At 43.4% G+C, this 21,554-nt stretch overlaps 1 protein-coding gene across 2 annotated transcripts in view; it reads left to right on the top strand.

Moving 5' to 3' along the window:
- The window catches only part of FUT8 (fucosyltransferase 8), a 193,543-nt gene that overhangs the window by 8,058 nt on the left and 163,931 nt on the right, over positions 1 to 21,554 (top strand). For both annotated transcript variants that reach the window (XM_029065383.2, XM_029065374.2), the window contains exon 2: positions 3,106 to 3,516. In XM_029065383.2, coding sequence (XP_028921216.1) covers positions 3,314 to 3,516 — 203 coding nt within the window. In that variant the 5' untranslated portion in view covers positions 3,106 to 3,313. The remainder of the gene's footprint in view (positions 1 to 3,105; positions 3,517 to 21,554) is intronic.

Genomic DNA, 21,554 nt, shown 5'->3' with positions numbered 1-21,554 from the left:
GAGGGAGCCATAAGGTCAAAGGAGGGTTTTTTAGGAAAGGGAAGAGGTGAGCATGTTTGAAAACAGTGGGGGAAAAGCCATTGGAGAACTAGTAGTTGAAGATGGTGGTCAGGGAGAGGAGAAGGAAGTTCTTCGATAAGACGTAAAGGCATGGAGTCAGAGGCACCGGTAGAGGAGGATTTTGAGAGAAGGCAGATCTCCTCTTGAGATACTGCTGGAAAAGATGAGAGAGTCAAAGATGAGGTAGGAGGGGGGAGGGACTGGAGAGGAGCAGGAGGGATTTAGGAGCTCAGTCTCCTTGTTGACATCTCTGCCTCCTGTCTCTATCCCCTCCAGTCCATACTTCACTCTGCTGCCCAAATCATTTTTCTACAAAAACTTTCAGTCCATATTTCCCCACTCCTCTATAACCTCCAGTGGTTGCCCGCTGCATCACACAGAAAACCATTGGCTTTAAAGCACTCAATCACCTTTCCTCCTCTTACCTTACCTCGCTGCTCTTCTACTACAGCCCAGCCCGCATGCTTTGCTCCTCTAGCGCCTGGTTGCTCACTGTGCCTCAGCCTACATCTCGCTCATGTCCTGCTTCTGGCCTAGAATGCCATCCCTCTTCATATCCGATAGACGGTCACTCTCTCCATCTTCAAAGCCTTATTGAAGGACATCGCCTCCAAGAGGCCTTCCCTAAGTCCTTATTTCCTCTTCTTCCTCTCCCTTCTGAACCACCCTTGCTCTTGGATTTGCATCTCTTATTCACCCCTCCCTCAGCTCCACAGCACTTATGAACCTATCCATAATTTATTTATACTAATGTCTGTCTCCCCCTCTAGACTTTAAGCTCATTGTGGGCAGAGAACATTTCTATCATCTTTGTTATATTGCACTCTTCCAAGCGCTTAATATTATGCTCTGTACAAAGTAAGTGCTCAATAAATATGATTGATTGACTGAAGAAACATGGTAAACCTGTTCCCTGCCCATCTGCAGTTTGTTTAGAGGTGTAGACATATACTAAAACAAATTACAGATGCTGAGGGTAGGGTGAATATCAAGTGCTTGAAAGGAGCAACTCTATTTGTGGAAGCCAGAGTAGGCTTACAACACAAATCAAGGCGACGCATATTAAGTGAATACCAGAATAATAAACAGATCCCCCTGAAAAAGGGCTATTTTCATTCATGGTGTTTAAGTAGGCTGTTACAATTTGCAGCCATCTTTTCCAGCTCCTGGGTCAATATTCAGCACTGATGACTGACTGAGTGATGTTTCAGAGAGATGAAAGAGTCAAAAGCAGGTGGCTTCCTCTTAATTGATTCCCTATTCCTTAAAAATGGATTAACCTCATTCTCTTCTCAGCTGGCCTTCCCCCAATCCCCGTTTCTCCACCTCCATCTTCTCTACCGAGTGATACTCTTCCTCTGGGGCCCCACTCCATCGCACAAACAGCAACCTCCATGTTCCCTGGCTCGGGCTGCAGGACTGCTGTGTTGTGCTATACTGTGCCATGAAAAGCAGCATGAGATCACAGAGAAGCAGCTTTGCCTAGTGGATAGAGCACAGGCCTGGGAATCAGAAGGACCTGGGGTCTAATCTCAGCCCTGCCACTTGTCTGCTGTGTGACCTTGGACAAGTCACTTCACTTTTCTGTGCCTCAGTTCCTTCATCTGTAAAGTGGGGATTAAGACTGTGAGCCCCATGTAGGACATGGACTGTGTCCAACCCGATTTGCTAGTATCTACCCCAGAGATTTAGTAAAGCTCCTGGCACATGGTAAGTGCTTAACAAATACCATAATAAAAAAAAATCAGAGTGAAGAGACTTTACTCTGCCTGGTATCTGGGATGGTCTGGATGGCATTACATGATTTTCAGCTCAAGGTCCCAACTCCCTCCTCTCTGGCCCCATCCCCCTGCCCAGAAAGTTTGTTGACTTCATAATATAAAGTTTGGAGGACCAGGTTGGGAGATTCTATGAAGCGCCTCTGAATGGGATCATCTCAAAGCATTAACCTTCATTAGCATTTCGTAGAGCAGTGTCCACCATACCATCGTGGAACCACCAGACTCACAATGCCATCCACCGTGTGACCCATAGAAGCCCCACTTCATTGTGGTCAAACTCCCCTTCATCCTCCACCTGTTCCTATCTATTCACTGTTCCTTCTCGCTGTCAGGGTTACCTGGCTCACTCCAGATGTCCCACCTCTCTCTCCTGAGAGGGGCCTCATCTTCTCCCCGTCCCCTTGATTCACTAGAAAAGGAGTAATCAGCTTGCTTCTTGTCCCCTAAATGCCACCTTGGTACCATCCGTCTCTTTCTCATTCTTTGAAACCTATGTCATCCTTTTCTATCAGCCATTTGGCAATTACTAGTTACTGCCATATATCATCCACCTGGCCTTACCTCCAACATGGACTCAAGACTTAATAAGTAATTGAGCACCCAGTAAGTACTCAGGATTATTGGTTGATTAATTTTGTGGAGGTACCTTTTCCCAGATTTGAATGGAATTTCTTGGGTGCCTTTCCATATTCTGCCCCAACAGGCTATCCAGGTCACGTGATACCACTGCATACCCCTATCTGACCCAAATCCCCTTCCATACCTATTCCTGAGATATTCAGGAAAAACAAACTGGCCCCTTAGAGAATGGGGTGGATAAAGATGCTGAAGTGTTTTAGTAAGACAGAATGATATGCGTTTCTATTTGACTTCATGAGGAGTGATAGTCCCAGATATCCTAGTGGGGGCATTTCTGGTTTAATCAATGCCATTGATTGATAGATTGATTTTTCCGAAGTTTACCAAGAAATGCTATTGAGTGAAATAGTGAGAAAGAAAAAAGTCACGGACCTCATATTCCTTTAGACTTAAAGCTAATCATGCTTTCATCTCCCAGATCCCTAATATGGAAAGTTTACTATGATTTACTATGATTTACTATGGGGACTTAAAAGCTTTTCATTTTCATTTACTCACAGTTAGCAACAATAACTAACATCTGCCTCATTGTCAGGACCAATACATTTACCTTACATTCCATTATACATTCCATTATCCACAAGCCACATCATTTAATTAAATACATTTCTTATTCTTTCCACAGAATATAAAATCTGCTAAAAGCTCACCCAAAAGCCTCCAATTATAACAGCCTAAGGAATCACCATAGGCTTCGGGTAATACCTGACCTGAAGACTACGTAATGTGTTGAATCAGGAGTAGAAGGCATCTACCTTCGTGCAGGTGAAGGAGTTACAATGTTTACCAGTTTGTGAGGTGCAGGAATTTGGGAGTGAGTTGACGACCTAAAAATGCGACCATGGACTGGCTCCTGGCGTTGGATTATGCTCATCCTCTTTGCTTGGGGAACCCTGCTGTTTTACATAGGTGGACACTTGGTCCGCGACAATGACCACCCCGATCACTCCAGCCGTGAACTCTCTAAGATCCTGGCCAAGCTGGAACGTTTAAAACAGCAGAATGAAGACTTGAGGCACATGGCGGAATCTCTCAGGTAGGTGAAGATATCATTAAAAAGAAATAGGACCAACATTGGGATGTGATTCACTTAGGTGTGATACATCAGTCTGTGTTTGGACAGCATTTGATTTGTGCTGCAGAGATCTTCCTAAGTTTTAAAACATGACTACCAGAGATTCTTGTGTGCCTCTGGTGACTAGTTTAATTTCACAGTGTAAATGGTATTGCCAAAAAAGAGTGAACCATTTAATTCATTTATTTGTGGGCCTACTCTCTTTTACTTACATGACCCTATTGCATTCTAGCATATTTTTATATTTCAACATTCTCCAAAATAATTTTATTTTTGCAGTATGAATAATTGCCTTGGTTTTAGACGGTTTTAGATGGCCTTCAAAATAAAAATTGAGAGGTACAATTTCGATGCAGGATATTGGAAGTGTTAAAACAAAAATTCTGCCCATTAAAGAAGTAAACAATCACCAAAAAATACAAATGGAGCAGGAATGTGGACTGCTACCACTCCCAATGAGGTGTAGTGTAGAGAACATGAAACAACAACTCACACCAAGTCAGGCACCTTTAATCCCACTCCCTCCTGGCAAGGATCAACACACAACCACTGGTCCAGGCATGGAGGGATCCACAGACCAAGTGAACCAGGGATTGAACGCGGTCTGCTGACATGGGTGGGGTTTTAACACATCCTTTCACTTGCGTAAACCCCCCCCCCCCCCCCCCCCCCCCGATGACACAGTCAGCTCTCCTTGGCCATCCCAAAGATGCTTTAACAGTCATTGATAAGAAAAATAAATCTAGAATATTTTTCTTGTTTAAGCAAGCTAGGCTGCCACATTGGAAAATGTGTGCTTTTTTTCCCCAGTTGCATTGAGTTATGCTTCCATATAAGCTAATCCCCTTCAATCACACATCAAAATTGTGTTTGCTCATAAAAACATACAAAATGACTCAGATAGAAAGAACCTTGTAGTGAAGGCTTTCTACAAAGAATTGAAGAAATGAAAAGAATGTTTTCCAATTAAATAACTTCTTGTCCTCTGTGCCACTAAGTGGGAAAATTAAAGATGAGAACCTGTTTTCTAGGCTCTTAATTCAACTCAATGTTAATAACCATTTTATAATTGTGTCAAGTAATAGTACTAATATTTCTCTCCTGGGCCTTTTGACGTTTGATGAAATTTCAAAGAACCCTTAAAGTGTCTGATTCCTTTCTCTTATACTTATAATCCACATCTTATTTTTTAGAGAAACAGCGTGGTTTAGTGGAAAGAGCATGGGCTTGGGTGTCAGAGGACACGAGTTCTAAACCCGCTCTGCCACTTGTCTGCTGTGTGACCTTGGGCAAGCTACTTCTCTGTGCCTCAGTTACCTTGTCTGTAAAATGGGGATTAAGACTGTGAGCCCCACGTGGGACAACCTAATTACTTTGTATCTTCCCCAGCGCTAGGCATAAAGTGCTTAACAAATATCATAATTATTATTAATCTTTACAATATTTAGAACAGTTGTTTTGCTTCTTGCTGCCAACACTAGCTGTGGCCAGCAAATGCCCTCTGTCAAGAGTTCCTGAAAGAGAACCCCCCAAAAAAACACCAAGCGACCTTCCATGCTGCTTATTGCCCCAAGAATGAGACAACCGGTTGAGAGCTCTGAGGTTTCTGGATTCAGACATGCCTGGTCATCCCACACTGGTGCACTGACCATTGTTCTGCCCCGCAAGTCTCCCTGTATCCTCTCTAATATCCCATATTTCCATTCATTCAATGGTATTTAATGAGCGCTTACTGTTTGCAGAGCATGTACTAAGTGCTTCTCCCAAGTCCTGCCCCTAAACCTGGGTCTCCTCATCACTGATGTCAGTTCTTTGGTAGTTGAGACATTCTTCCATATTCTGTGGTTTGTGAATATTTTGGGGTGTTCCTTGCCAAGGGGCCCACATGGACAGATATGTGTTTACTACATCTTCTCTTCCTTGCTCCCATCCAACCAGATTCTGTGCAGTTTTTTCAAAAGGTCACTTTTAGTTCTGCTGACAAGATCTTGTCTCCTCATCTGATCGCCCAGAGAGGGGAATTGATCCTCCTCACCTTTCTGTTTCTTCATCATTTCTCTTTTATTTTTTTCACGCTATTGATAAAGCACTTACTATGTGCTAGGCACCATGGTTCAGAGATAATCCCTTCGGCTTCCTTGTGATTGCCACCTTGCCCATTTTCCAACAGTGATTAAGTCATCCTGCCCTTTGTGGTTCACAATCTGTTTCTTTCACCCTGAATATAATCCCCTCTTACTCTGTTGCAGCTCTCAGATGCTGCCCAACCCTATTCTTTCTGCTCATCTTTGATTTTTTTCCCCTCAAAGACTTTTGCCTACCCCAACTCCTTATATTATATCAACTGACTCACCCCTGGGGTTTATGAGCCATCCCCTTTCCCAATTCCTCTTCTGCTTTCCTACCCTGTTCTCTCAGCAGTGTTTTCTGGTGCCAAAATCCTTTGCACTCACATTATAAGGGTTAGTCGGGAGCACTGAATCTTCCTGAATCGTTCAGAGATTTTCACATTCTGTGATGGCAACTCCAGCATTCTCGCTCCCACTCCACTTCCTGTTCTCTACCTGTTCTGCCTGCTAGGTTCTGGGGGGCTTTGTGACCCCTGAGAAGGAAATGTCTTCTATCTCAGTCTCCCACTTTTATGCCCCCTCTACACCGTAAGCTCGTGGACAGGGAACGTGTCTCCCAACTCTGTCGTTTTTATTTTCCGATCGCTTAATACAGTGCTCTGCTTACAATAAGTGCTTAATGGATACCATCGATTGAGTGATTTTAGAACTGGATTTTGTGTAAATTGGGGCTGCAGAAGCAACTTGATCCTGGGTTGGAGGTCCACTGACAGCCAGAGCACTGGAGAGGTTTGTGCAACACATTGTAGGTCCAGGAGTGGGCTCTTGCAAGTGACTATATGCCCTTGGATCCCTGAACTTGGGATATACATTTTGTTTGATATATTCTTAAGTAACCTCTTGTGTGGACAGGAGCAGGGAATTCTTAGTGTCTGTCATTCAAATAAACTTAACTAATTTCCATTGATAATGAATATGTTTAAGTCTTGAACATGCAATAGGGATTAAGTCTGTATCATTTTATGAATCTTACCGTCATAAATGACTGCTGAAGGAACCCAAAGACCTTGGCTTTGCTACTGTCAAATGCTTTAATTAAGTGTATGAAAATTAGAAGAAATCACTGAAATATCAGTTTGCAACACTGAAGAGCATAATCACCTTGAAGGTAGGAGCCATGTCTTTTTCTTAAGTCATCATCACTGACAGATTGGAAAGTATGTTAATCATTCATTATTGATTGTTCAGAGACTTGAGGGTAGTTCTCAGTGTCTCTTTCAACAAGTGGGATCACAGAGGAATCCATCTTACAACTGGTCTCAGTCTATATTTTTATCAGTGACATTAGGGTGGCCAACAGTAGCACTCATCTAGAAGCGTACGGCTTTATGACCACTACTCAAAGCCATGGAACCTAGAGCTTTTTCCCCAGGGGAACTTGGCTGCCCATTCCCCTCCACCATAATGTCATTTTGTTCCTCTCCCAGATCCTTATGAATGGGGATGAGTGGCATTTCTGAGTCATGGGTCCTCATGAAGCAGGAGCAGAGGTAGAGAGAAGCTGGTGATTAAGATGAAATACCAGACCTAAAAGCATCTAGCACCATGGCTTTACCAGACAGTGAGTAGACCAGCTGTGACGCCTGGTTTATCTGGTTTGAAAGCCAATGAATAGACACTCTTCGTGACCTGGATGAAAGAATAAAGGGCACGTCTAGCCAGTGGGCTGCTGAAACAAAATCCTGTGGGGTTTGCTAACACTTTGGAAGACAGAAATGAAATATGGAGTGACAGACCAATTGAAAAATTGTCTTGCAAAAGCAAAATGAGGTTCAGTAGGGATAGGAAAGCCAAACAATCAAGGATGGAGAAATACTGGCTAGGCCCAGGTTTACCAGAAAAACACTGGACTCGTGGTCTGCCAGAAGCTAAATGTGGGTCAGCAAAGTATTGCTGTTCTCTAATAATAATAATTGTGGTATTCGTTAAGCTCTTACTATGTGTCAGACACTATACCAAGGTCTGGGTGGAATACAAACAAATCAGGCTGGACACAGTCCCTGTCCCATGTGGGACTCAAAGTCTCGATCCTCATTTTACAGATGACGTAACTGAGGCACAGAGAAGTGAAGTGACTTGCCCAGGGTCACACAGCAGACATATGGCGAAGCAGGGATTAGAACCCATGTCCTCTGACTCACAGGCCTGTGCTCTATCCACTAGGACATACTGTTTGTTGTGGCAGGAAACTAGTCTACCAACTCCGTTGTATTGTACTCTCCCAAATGCTTAGTACGCTGTCGTGCTCACAGCAAGCACTCTACAAATCCACTGATTGATTTAAAAAGCCCACCAGCCACTGTGGTGTATTAACAGCAATATTATTACAGTATTGTGCCCAGTTTTGGTTGCTGCACTTCATAAAAGGATATTTAGAAACTGGAGAGGCCCAGGGAAGAAAAACAAAATAATTAAAGGCACAGAAAATAGGTCCCTTGAGGAAAGGTTCAAGGCATAGTAGTTATTTAGATAGGAGAAAGGCAAAAAATGACTTAATAACCAACTTTGAAAATCCAAAGGGTTTTGTGGGAAGGATAGTGAGGCCCTCCTTGACCACCTAGAATCAATCAGTAGGAAATGGGATTAAAGCAACCGAGGTTTAACTTAAGGCTAAAACGCTAGAGAGTGCTACCTAAGATGCATTCATTCATTCAGTCGTATTTATTGAGCGCTTACTGTGTGCAAAGCATTGTACTAAGCATTTGGAAAGTACAATTCAGCAACAAAGACAATCCCTGCCCACAGCGGGCTCACAATCTAGAAGGGATATGGAGTCTTTACACTTGGAAATGACAGAGAAAAGAATGGGCATTCATCTGCCTTTGGTAATTTAGGCGCTTCTTCTGAATTCAAGGAAGTACATCACTTATTCTGTGGGGGAAAAAAATGGAAACGAATTGTCATTAGCTTGGTTTGATGTATATATTAGCATTTCATGCCATTTTTAAATCTCTGATGATGATGATAAAGGGCTTTATGGACAGTGTTGTACACATAACTCAGTGGTTATGAGTACTTCCATCCTTCCCGTCTCTCAGGCCCGCAATCTCGGTGTCATCCTTGACTCGTCTCGCTCGTTCACCCCACACATCCTATCCGTTTCCAAGACCTGCCGGTTTCACCTTTACGATACCGCCAAGATCCGCCCTTTCCTCTCCACCCAAATGGCTACCTTACTGCTACAGGCTCTCGTTATATCCCGGCTAGACTACTGTGTCAGCCTTCTCTCTGACCTCCCTTCCTCCTCTCTCGCCCCGCTCCAGTCTATTCTTCACTCCGCTGCCCGGCTCATCTTCCTGCAGAAACGATCTGGGCATGTCACTCCCCTTCTTCAACAACTCCAGTGGTTGCCTATCAACCTCCGCTCCAAACAAAAACTCCTCACTCTAGGCTTCGAGGCTCTCCATCACCTTGCCCCTTCCTACCTCTCCTCCCTTCTCTCTTTCTACCGCCCACCCCGCATGCTCCGCTCCTCTGCTGCCCACCTCCTCACCGTCCCTCGGTCTCGCCTATCCCGCCGTCGACCCCTGGGCCACGTCCTCCCGCGGTCCCGGAACGCCCTCCCTCCTCACCTCCGCCAAACTGATTCTCTTCCCCTCTTCAAAACCCTACTTAAAACTCACCTCCTCCAAGAGGCCTTCCCAGACTGAGCTCCTCTTCTCCCTCTACTCCCTCTACCACCCCCCCTTCACCTCTCCGCAGCTAAACCCTCTTTTCCCCCTTTCCCTCTGCTCCTCCCCCTCTCCCTTCCCATCCCCTCAGCACTGTACTCGTCCGCTCAACTGTATATATTTCCATTACCCTATTTATTTTGTTAATGAAATGTACATCGCCTCAATTCTATTTAGTTGCCATTGTTTTTACGAGATGTTCTTCCCCTTGACTCTATTTATTGCCATTGTTCTCGTCTGTCCGTCTCCCCCGATTAGACCGTAAGCCCGTCAAACGTCAGGGACTGTCTCTATCTGTTGCCGACTTGTTCATTCCAAGCGCTTAGTACAGTGCTCTGCACATAGTAAGCGCTCAATAAATACTATTGAATGAATGAATGAATGAATGGTTGCCCATAAGTTCCACTACAGGTAGAGGGTCTGGAGTGCTATGGAGTTCTCAGATGGCATAACTGCCTTAAAACCTGTTTGGAATCACATTTATTTAAAAAGAGAACTTGCGATATAAAGAAAAATGCCTGCATGGTTCAAAATTCACATCGCTAAAATGCACCCTTTCCTCTCCTTCAAACTGCTACCATGTTAATCCAATCTCTTATCCTATCCTGCCGTGGTTACTGTATCAGCCTCCTTTCTGACCCCCAATCTCGTGTCTCTCCTCACTCTAGTCCATACTTCATTCTGCTGCCTGGATCATTTTTCTACAAAAACTTTCTGGCCCTGACTCCCCTCTCCTCAAGTACCTCCAGTGGTTGCCCAGCCACCTCTGCATCAAACAGAAAGTCTTCGCCATTGGCTTTAAGATGTTCAATCCCCTTGCCCCCTTCTACCACACCTTGCTACTCTACTACAACCCACCCTGCACATTTCACTCCTCTAATGCTAACCTTCTCACTGTACCTCGATATCGTCTATTTTGCTGCCGAACTCTCATCCATGTACGGCCTCTGGCCTGTAACTCTTTTCCTCCTCATAGCCAACAGATGGTCACTGTCCCCCTTTCAAACCCTCCTTTCCTCTTCTCCCACTCCTTTCTGCAGCACCCTGACTAGTTCCCTTTATTCATCCCCCCCTCCCAGCCCCACAGCACTTCTGTATATATCTGTTAATTATATTAATGTCTGTCTTCCCCCTCTAGACTGTAAGCCCATTGTGGGCAGGGAATGTTTCTGTTATATCATTATATTGTACTCTCCCAAGTGCTTAGTACAGTTCTTTGCACACAGTAAGTGCTCAGTAAATACAATTGACTGACTGACTGGGCTTATACAATGTAAATTGCCTTTGGAGACCTTAAAACACTTAAATATGATGTTCCAAGTTTTGCAGTTTAGTACCCAGATGGCTCGTTCACTGATCAAAGGGAGCTAATCAAGGTCTTAGGAATTAGAATTTGGTCTAAAGTGTAGACCTGGATGCAAACCTCCCTTACAGTAAATAAAGGATTGGGGAAATTGGAAGATACTTTGTGCAGAAACAGGTTTAGCTATGACAATTTTCTTTGGGCTAAAATGCTGCAAACCAAAGCAGTAGCCCTCAGTATTGTAAGCGGAGTCTAAAAGTTCTAAGTGGCCATTTAGCAAAACTTCTGACACTAGCAAGAGAGACTTAAGGACAAATGAGCCTTGTCATGGCCTTGCAGTTTGAAAGCCGCCAGAGAATATGAACGAGAAATCAATCAATCAGAGGTGTTTATTGAGCGCTTACTATGTACAGAATACTCTACATGGTTCAGTGGCAGTGAGACTAGCTCTCCAATTGCCATTTTGATATGCTACTCTTGAAACAGGTTGTCTAGTTGAATCACAAGGAGTAGAGGAAATAATATTTATAGAGTATCCACTGGATGCAGTACACTGTTTGAAGGGCTTGGTTTCCAATAAAACTCAAATTTGGGCCATTGTTTTCAATCCCCTAATATGGTCAACAGAATAAAAACTCTTTTTTAAGAGATCTAATGAAGTAAGGATTTTCTAAGAAACAAAGGAAGGCTAAGCTAGTAGATTTAGGTATTTTTATCGGATGACTTTTTCCATAAACCCATTCTAAAAGCAGTATATGGAAAGTTCACATGAGCCAATATTTGGTATTGACTGTAGGAAAATCTTTAAGAAGTCGGACTGTATCGTTGGAGAACTTCACTCATCCTCCACCCCTTGCCATTGGAGTTATGATACCTTGCCAAGTATAATAATGGTGCTTTGAAATCGAATGAGGCAGGGGGATTGCCGTTTATTGTGTAGTCATGCTTTTGTGTTCATATATTCTATTTTGGAAGTAAATTATTATCCCTCTAGAATGTAAGCTTGTTGTGGGTAGGGGACATGAATATCAACTCTGTTGTACCCTCCCAAGCGTTTAATGCGGTGGTTTCCAAACAGTAAGTCCTCAATAAATCAGGCAGTAAAGGAAGATTTCAGGTGTCTCAGTAGCTAGGTCACATTGGTAATTACTTTATTCTCAGTGCATTTCTTTGAGAAAAATCATTTGATATAGAGTTGGAAAGGCGCCCACAAAATCGAAGCTGAATTTTTTTCCACATCAGGACAGTAATTTTAATGGCAATTAGCCAACCTTCTGACATACTGTGATGTTTCTGGAGGTTACCAGCCTAAAACCCCAACCGAAATGGCCCTCAGGGTCACCCGAACATCTGTTAGCCTTTGGTAATTCTCAAAGTCCTCCACTACTTCTCTTCCCAGGACTGGTTAAGTTTGGGGGAGGGGTCTCTGCCTTGCGCAACCCAGATCCTTACATCCCTCTCACTGCCACCACCCCTTGTCTTAAACTCAGGCTTCTCCCTGAAGGCAAGTGGATCATTTGGTATCTAGTCTACAACCCCCAGCTCTGGAGCTGGCTACAGAAAGCTCATGGAGAAAGTGTTCCCTCCTGCAGCTCCCCAGGTTCCCTCATCTTCTCAGCACCTGCAGCTCCTCCTTAAGCCCTTCCAGGGCTTAGAGTAATGCCTTCAATGCTTAGAACAGTGCCTGGCACATAGTAAGCACTTAACCAATACCATTAAATTTCTCCCCAAAACTCCCTTCTCACAAAACTGTCAGTACACAACCCTCCTCATAATCAGTCAATCAGTGGTTTTTATTGAGTACTTATTGTGTGCAGAGAACTGTACTAAGCCCTTGGGAGAGTAAAGTACAGTAGTGTTGGTAGACACAATCCCTGCTCTCAGGGAGTTTACCATAATAATAAGAATAATGGTATTTGTTAAGCACTTACTATGTGCCAAGCACTGTTCTAAGCACTGATCTAGACGGGAGCCAGATCCTAGCTCCTCCAACACACCTTCTCCTATTGATTCCCTTCATCCCAAGTGATATAAACCTGCCCACCATCTCTAACAATTATGGATGTATTCATGCTCATCTTTAGCACTTATGTGTTTACGGTTATTCAATTGTATATTCTATTGCCCATTTTTATGTCTCTCTTGTTCCATTAGAATGAAAGCTCTACTTTGGGCACAGAATGACTCATTTGCTCATTTTGTTCTTCCCAGGTACTTATGACTTTCCCAAGGTCACATAAATGGTGGAGCCAGATTATTCATTCATTCAATAGTATTTATTGAGTGCTTACTATGTGCAGAGCACTGTACTAAGCACTTGGAATGTACAAATCGCAACAGATAGACAGTCCTTGCCCATTGATGAGCTTACAGTCTAATCGGGGGAGACAGACAAAAACAGTAGCAATAAATAGAATCAAGAGGATGTACATCTCATTAAAACAATAGCAATAAATAGAATCAAGGTGAAGTACATCTCATTAACAAAATAAATAGGGTAATAATATATACAAATGAGCGGACGAGCACAGTGCTGAGGGGAGGGGAAAAGAGAGAGGGGAGGAGCAGAGGGAAAGCGGGGAGAAGGGGGCTTAGCTGAGGGGAGGTGAAGGGCGGGAAGAGAGGCAGCAGAAGGAAAAGGGGAAGGTCAGTCTGGGAAGGCCTCTTGGAGGAGGTGAGCTCTCAGTAGGGATTTGAAGAGGGGAAGAGAATTAGTTTGGTGGAGGTGAGGAGGGAGGGCATTCCAGGGCAGCGGGAGGATGTGGCCGAGGGGTCGGCGGCAGGATAGGCGAGAACGGGGGACGGTGAGAAGGTGGGCAGCAGAGGAGCAGAGCGTGTGGAGTGGGCAGTGAAAAGAGAGAAGAGAGGAGAGGTAGAAGGGGGCAAGGTGATGGAGAACCTTGTAGCCTAGAGTGAGAAGTTTTTGTTTCATGCGGAGGTCGATAGGAAACCACTGGAGATTTTTAAGAAGGGGAGTGACATGCCCAGAGCGTTTCTGCAGGAAGATGAACCAGGCAGCGGAATGAAGAATAGACTGGAGCAGGGAGAGACAGGAGGAAGGGAGATGAACTCAGGTCCTTCTGATGCCCAGGTCTTTGCTCTTCCCACTAGGCCACACTGCTTCTCTGCTTTAGAAAGATCCAGATAGCAAGTCTCATGCTAGGTAACAGACCCAAGGAGTGATCCTGATGTGCACACAGAGTGGAAGAGAGTGTTATTTGTGGGACGGTCTTTTCAGCTAAATTTGCTTGCTTGGGTAGCACTTCACTGATAAAAATGTCACCTAAATGAAGGAGAGCGATATCAATAAGAATTTAACATTTGGAAAGTAACGTACATTTATTGCAATAATTTCATTTATATCAGAAGATTTCTGTGAAATGACTGCTCCTATGATCTAGGTCAAATTCATTCTTTAATTTTTATCCTTTTAAACCAAGTGAAATATGTATCGACTTTCATCTGAACTCTGTACATTCAAAATAGCTCCCATTTTTTCTACCAAAGTTATCTTGCTACTTGTAATCCACTATATAAATATATATCACTGTGTTTTCTGGCTGGATGGAGTAGAATTATTCATGACCCAATGACACACACCTTGATTGCAGATATAGGGACTCTGATAGCATTATCAAATAATTATGCCTCTGACTGGGCTCCCTAGAACCTGGGGAGATGTGCAAGATGTAACGTTCACACCACTGTGACCCTGATCAGGGAGGAAGGGAGAGATGGGAGAAATTCCAATTCTGCTGGCCGTTGCAGGATCCTGATTGTGCCTTGGCCGAATGGAGTGTTGGTTGATTCGCTGGGCAGTGGGGGAAGGTACAAAAGCAGAGTAGCCTACTGGATAGAGCACACACCTGGGAGTCAAAAGGACCTGGGTTCTAATCCCAGCTCTGCCACCTGATAGCTGGGTGACCTTGGGCAAGTCACTTCACTTTTCTGGGCCTCAGTTACCTCTTCTGTGAAATAGAGATTAAAACTGTGAGGCCATGTGGGACAGGGACTGGGTCCAACTTGATTATCATGTATCTATCTCAGAGTTTTATATAGTGCATGGCACATAGCACTTAACAAATATCATTAAAAAAGTAGAAAAAGGCCTTTTGTTGTATGGGCCAGACAGTGTGTCCCTGCAGCCTCCTGGAAATAGTAATAGTGTAGTGGCATTTATTGAGGCCCCCGGGGGTTGGAAGATACTTTACAGAGCATTTGGGAAAGTTCAAGAGAAGCAGGAGACATATTCCCTGCCCTTCCAGGAGCTTACGGGAGCTAATAGGGGAGAGTGGTTCAGAACTATGGAGGGGACCCTGGATTTTTCACTTGTTTCCCTCTTTCTCTTCTTTCTCATGATTTATGATGGCAGACATTTCAAATCTATTCTATTGTATACTACTTTAGTTGCATACTTCTATCACTGCACAAAAGCTGTTTATGAAATATCAGTACTTGGATATGTTGTAAAGTGTTTAACCACATGAGGAGTAGAACCCGAGGAATAATAAAAACACCATTGTATTCAAGGAAAGCAGCCATTCACTGAGGTTGGGATTAATGGTAATAATAATTGTGGTATTTCTTAAGCACTAAATATGTGCCAAGCACTGTACTAAGCTCTGGGATAGATACAAGCTGATCAGGTTGAACACAGTCCCTGACTCTCATTGGATTCACAGTCTAAGTAGGAAGGAGAGTAAATATCTAATCCCCATCAGAAGTTAAGTGACTTGCCCAGAGTCTCACAGCAAAGCCAGTAATAGAGCTGGCAATAGAACCCAGGTCCTCCCACTCCCAGGCCTAGGCAGTTTCCACTAGGTCACACTCCTTGCTTTTAGAAAAAATATGTGATTGCTACATCAAGAAAGAAAAGAAAAAAAATAAGTCCCATTAGAATGTAATCTCGTGGTGAGCAAGGAAGGTGTGTATGAACTCTGTTATATTGTACTCTCCCAAGTGGCTAGTACAGTGCTCTGCAAACAGAAAGAGCTCAGTAAAATCAATGATGATGAAAGTAAGAGGGATAGTGTTCATAGGGACTTGTTAATATTAATCATATTTACCAGGAACAAGCTAATTAAGCATGGTATAGTGAGAAGAGTTTGGGATTGACAGGGCGCCAGGGTTCTGGTCCCAGCTCTGCCCACTGTGTAATCTTGGGCATGTCACTTAACTTCTCTGGGCCTCAGAGAAGGGCCAGGTGAGCCTCAGTTTCCCCATCTGTAAAAGGGAGTAAATATGTGTTCTCCCTTTTTAGGCTACAGTTTAGTGACTGTGGCTGATCTGATTATCTTGTCTCTATCCCATGGCTAGGCACACAGTAGGAAAAGTAGTAGTCAGAGTATTTATTAAGCATTTACTGGGTCTTCCTTGGTAAGTGCAAGGAGAAAACACCGGTGAGAAGAACACGTAGTCCCTGTCCCTCAGGGGGCTCACATTCTAAGAAGTGAGTCATTACTAATCATATTTATTGAGTCCCTTACCTTATGCAGAACACTGTACTGAGTGCTTGGGAGAGTACAATAAAACAGAGTTGGTAGATTCTGGTCCCTACCCACCAAGGAGCTTACAGTCTAGAGGGGGAGACTGTGAATTTATTCACGTAAATACATTTCAGGTATGTACATAAATTTTGTGAGGTTGAGAATGAGGTGAATATCAAGTATATAAAAGGTGCAAATCCAATTGCAAGGGTGATGCAGAAGAGAGCGGGAGTAATGGAAATGAGGGCTTACTTGGGAAAGGCATCTTGGCGGAGATGTGATTTTCATAAGACTTTGAAGGTGGGGCGAGTGATGGTCTATCAGATATGGAGGAGGAGAGAGTTCCAGGTCAGAGGCAGGATGTGGGTGAAGTGTTAGTAGCGAGATAGACAGGATTGAGGTACAGGTTGGTGTTAAGCAAAGTGAGCTTACTGGGTTATAGTAGGAAATCAGCAAGGTAAGATAGAGCGGCAAGGTAATTGAGTGCTTTAAAGGAATATGTCTGTTTGATGCAGAGGTGGATGGGCAACCACTGGAAGTTCTTCAGGAGTGGGAAAACATGGCTGACTTTTTTTTTCAGAAAAATGATACGGGCAGCTGAGTGAAGTTTGGACTGGAGTGGGGAGAGAAGGGAGGCAGAGAGGTCAGCAAGGAGGCTGATGCTGTAGTTGAGGCGGGCTAGGATGAGTGCTTGGATCAGAATAATAGTTTGGATGGAGAGGAAAGATGAGATCTTAGTGATGTTGTAAAGCTTGACCCGGCAGGATTTGGTGACAACATAAGAAATGTTATCCTAGGTCAGGACTACAGTCCATCTCACCCAGCATCCAGGCTTTGTTATTAGCAAAAACAGGCACTTGATGGAGTGGTAATGATTTCTTCTTTGGCCCCTTTTTCATGGTTAGATGATTCTGCTAATGTCGCCAATATTTTCCTCCAATAGACCAATATGGGCTTAACATCCGCACATTTTTCTAGTCTCTTCTTATATTAGTAGATATTTACAGCCCACATTGTTTCCATATGTGTATTCCTTGCTATAGGAAATATGTTACATTGAACCTACATCATCAAGCTTATATGACTGATCCCCTAATTCTGATGGTGAGAATTTGGTAAATTCTGTGCTAACTCAGTCCACCCCCTTCATGATTATGCACGCTTCAGTCACATAATATCATCACTTTCTGGATTAAAGGTTCCTGATCTTTTTCAGTCTGTCCTCCTACAGCAGCTGCTTCCCCCGCCTCTTGGCATTGATAACAGTAATAATAATTGTGGTATTCGTTAAGTACTTACTATGTGGTACACACTGTACTAAGCACTTTAGTAGAAGATAATCCTTTTTACCAGTTTTTCTCAGTTCTTATAGTTTTCCTAGAAAATAAAAGCAAATGAAGCTGTGTGAAAATAAATAGAAAATTCACCCAAAGTGAACAGTGTCCCAAAGGTGCCTGAATCAGGCCATTAGAGAACTCCAAGAGGGGCATATTTGCTAAGGATTTGAGTTTGCTTAAACTGTGGAGTAATTTATGTAATCAGGGCATTTGCTAAGTTCATATTAAGCTCAAATACTTTTGTTCCCAATGAATGAGTTAGAACCACACTCAGTGAAGGGAAATTGATTGATAATGTCATCAATCAAAACCATTAATTGAGCCCCCACTGTGTGCAGAACACTGTATTAAGCCCTTTGGGAGAATACGATAGTGAGAGAAGTAGAATGGCCTAGTGGCAAGAACACCGGCTTGAGGGTCAGAGGATTCTAATCCCGACTGCCAATTTTCTGCTGTGTGAACTTGGGCAAGTCACTTAACTTCTCTGTGCCTCCATCTGTAAAATGGGGATTAAGACCGTGAGCCCCACATGGGACAACCCCATTACCTTGTGTCTGCCTCAGTGCTTAGAACAGTGCTTGGCACATAGTAAGCGCTTAACAAATACCATAGTAATAATAATAATAATTTACAATTTAATTTACAATTTAGTTGGGGAGTGAGATGGTAAAATAAATTAACAGAAAAAATGATATAGTAAGTATCAAGATAGGTATATAAGTAGGGGGCTGGGGGCGAGTACCCAACTGCTAAATATCAGGAAAGTACTGTGTTGGTGGATCTGTAGGATGGAGGAAGGGTAAATTATTTCAGAGAATGCCTCTTGGAGTCGATATGGCCATTTGCTGCTCAGTTAAATTTGGAAATGTTAGCAGGTATTGCAGCGTGGCTCAGTAGAAAGAGCCCAGGCTTGGGAGCCAGAGGTCATGGGTTCAAATATCGGTTCTGCCACCTGTCAGCTGTGTGACTCTAGGCAAGTCACTTATTCATTCATTCATTCAATAGTATTTATTGAGAGCTTACTATGTGCAGAGCACTGTACTAAGCGCTTGGAATGAACAAGTCGGCAACAGATAGAGACAGTCCCTGCCGTTTGACGGGCTTACAGTCTAATCGGGGGAGACGGACAGACAAGAACAATGGCAATAAATAGAGTCAAGGGGAAGAACATCTCATAAAAACAATGGCAACTGAATAGAATCAAGGCGATGTACATTTCATTAACAAAATAAATAGGGTAATAAATATATACAGTTGAGCAGACGAGTACAGTGCTGAGGGGTTGGGAAGGGAGAGGAGGAGGAGCAGAGGGAAATGGGGGGAAAAGAGGGTTAAGCTGCGGAGAGGTGAAGGGGGGGTGGTAGAGGGAGTAGAGGGAGAAGAGGAGCTCAGTCTGGGAAGGCCTCTTGGAGGAGGTGAGTTTTAAGTAGGGTTTTGAAGAGGGGAAGAGAATCAGTTTGGCGGAGGTGAGGAGGGAGGGCGTTCCAGGACCGCGGGAGGACGTGGCCCGGGGGTCGACGGCGGGATAGGCGAGACCGAGGGACGGTGAGGAGGTGGGCGGCGGAGGAGCGGAGCGTGCGGGGTGGGTGGTAGAAAGAGAGAAGGGAGGAGAGGTAGGAAGGGACAAGGTGATGTAGAGCCTTGAAGCCTAGAGTGAGGAGTTTTTGTTTGGAGTGGAGGATGATAGGCAACCACTGGAGTTGTTTAAGAAGGGGAGTGACATGCACTTAACTTCTCTGTGTCTCAGTTACCTCATCTGTAAAATGGGGGTTAAGACTGTGAGCCTCATGTGGGACAACCTGATTACCCTGTATCTCCCCCAGTGCTTAGAACAGTGCTCTGCACATAGTAAGCAATTAACAAATACCAGCATCACTATTATTATTATTATTATGTCCAGCGGTAAACATTGGCAAAGCAGAACATTAAAAAATAGAAGAGGGGATACAAGAAGATCTCGAGGACCAAATGAGAGTGTGAATAGCTCTTTTTCTAAAAGTTGGCAGGAAGTGCCTGCAATTACTGGCATTGGAAATCTGGCATAAATAGAAAGTGTGATATAATGTGGCCAATTAGACAGAACGGTTGGCTGCCAGTTGTGCTCTGATTTGGAGGGGCTGCGGATTTCACCGTTCTGTGTTTTAATTCCCTTGGGGCCAAAACTATCACCAGTGGGACTTTACAACTGCATCTATCATTTCCAGGGTTCCGTTTTTGAAATTAATCATACTTTTTCAAATATTGCCTTTAAGAGGCTTACTGGTTTTAAGACTGCAGTAGAAATCTCGTTAGCCTTTTTTTTCCTCTGACTATTTTATTTAGTCACCTCTAACATTACAAGGTAATAGCCTCTATTCATTATTTCTTGTTCTTGGGTGCCTCAGTTGGCTTCATGAAGTCATCTTTATAAAATATGAGGATCTGGAAAAGACAGGTGTTCTCTATTAATATGTATAGCACAAGACAGTACATTGTTTTAATGAAAAATTTTATTAAAGTGTATTTCTTTATTTTCTAACAGATGAGTTAATAAAAAACTTCTAAAGCATGTCAAGTACATATAACGTGGCAATGCTGTGCTGAAAAACAAAAGAATTCAGGAAACTTTCATATACAAATGTGATTTATTATCTCTACAATGGATATTTTTATGAAAAAAATGATACCAGCTTAATAACTGTGGTATTTGTTAAACATTTATTATGTGCTGTAATATACCGTACTTAGCATTGAGTTAGATAGAAGGTAACCATTTTTTGACACCTTGTCCCAGCTCTATCATGGTTTTCCTAGAAAATGAAAGCAAATGAAGCTATGTGAAAATATGTAGAAAATTGATCAAAACTGAATAATATCCTATAAATACCTGAATCAGGCCCTTTGAGAACTTCAAGAGGGGTTTATTTGCTAAGGAGTAATAGCATCCATTGAATCACATTTACATACTGGACATGAGTTGTCACTACAGAAGGAAAGGGAAAAGAAGCAGTATTTTAAAGGGATAGAAGCATGCCTTTTCAATTTTTCTGCCCAGATTCTAAAAAGAAAACCTGGGCACCTGGTTGTAGAGTATTCTGATTTTCTAAGTCCTGGATTCTGTACTGAGACCTGTCAGGGGACCACAGGCTCCATCCAGAAGCCAATGAAAAGTTCTGCCAAACTCCCAAATCAGGCGAGATTCAAATCAAGTGGAAACACCCAGTGGGCAATGAACAGGAGAGGAGAGGTTCGAAAGGTCACTCTTCACAGATCCTGAAGATTTAAGACCATCAGCCATCCTGGAGGTTGGTCTGAATATCAGGTCAAGAAGTTCTGCCAAGGCTGACTGCTTGGGGCACTCTGTTAAGCTTGGTTTAGACTCACATCACACATAACATATGCTCATGATCACGTTAACCCACACTAATCTTACTTTTTACCCCAGATGTGGCTTAGAGAAAGAGAGACTGCATTTCCATGCTGCAGCTCATTCTGGCTGAAACTCAAAGGCTAGAAGTCAGGCCTAAAGCACCTTTCTCAACTCCACAAAAAAACTAAAAAAACTTCTGCAGTTTAGCCTTCCACTTCTTCCCCCGCCCCCTCCCTCCTCCCCCCAACCCCCAAGCCTAGAGCTCTGCTCTGCCCTATTGCACAGAAAGCCAAGTCCCCACTCCGAATATTCCAGATGACCCGAGAGGGGTGGGAGAAGTATAGCCTGAATCAACTTGTGACCCAGCAACTAGGGGTTTTCCCCACTTTTTGGCAAAAACAAGAAATGGGAAGAAAAACAAAGAACAATATTAGCAGTAGAAATTCCCCGAGGACCTCAAATGTGCAGTTGTTGTCTGCACAGCTGGATGGATAGGAGGGTTTTTTTGGTAATTTTTTTTATGGTATTTGCTAAGCGCTATGTGCCAAGTAACGTATTAAGCACTGAGGTAGATACATGATAATCAGGTTGGACATGGTCCCTGTCCCACATGGGGCTCACAGTCTTAATCCCCATTTTGCAGATGAGGTAACTGAGGCCCAGAGAAGTGAAGTGATATTCCCAGGATCACAGAGCAGACAAGTGGTGGAGCTGGGATTAGAAT

The sequence above is a fragment of the Ornithorhynchus anatinus genome, chromosome 1, assembly GCF_004115215.2.
Source record: "Ornithorhynchus anatinus isolate Pmale09 chromosome 1, mOrnAna1.pri.v4, whole genome shotgun sequence".
Taxonomy (NCBI): domain Eukaryota; kingdom Metazoa; phylum Chordata; class Mammalia; order Monotremata; family Ornithorhynchidae; genus Ornithorhynchus; species Ornithorhynchus anatinus.
This window is presented reverse-complemented; position numbering and strand designations above follow the sequence as displayed.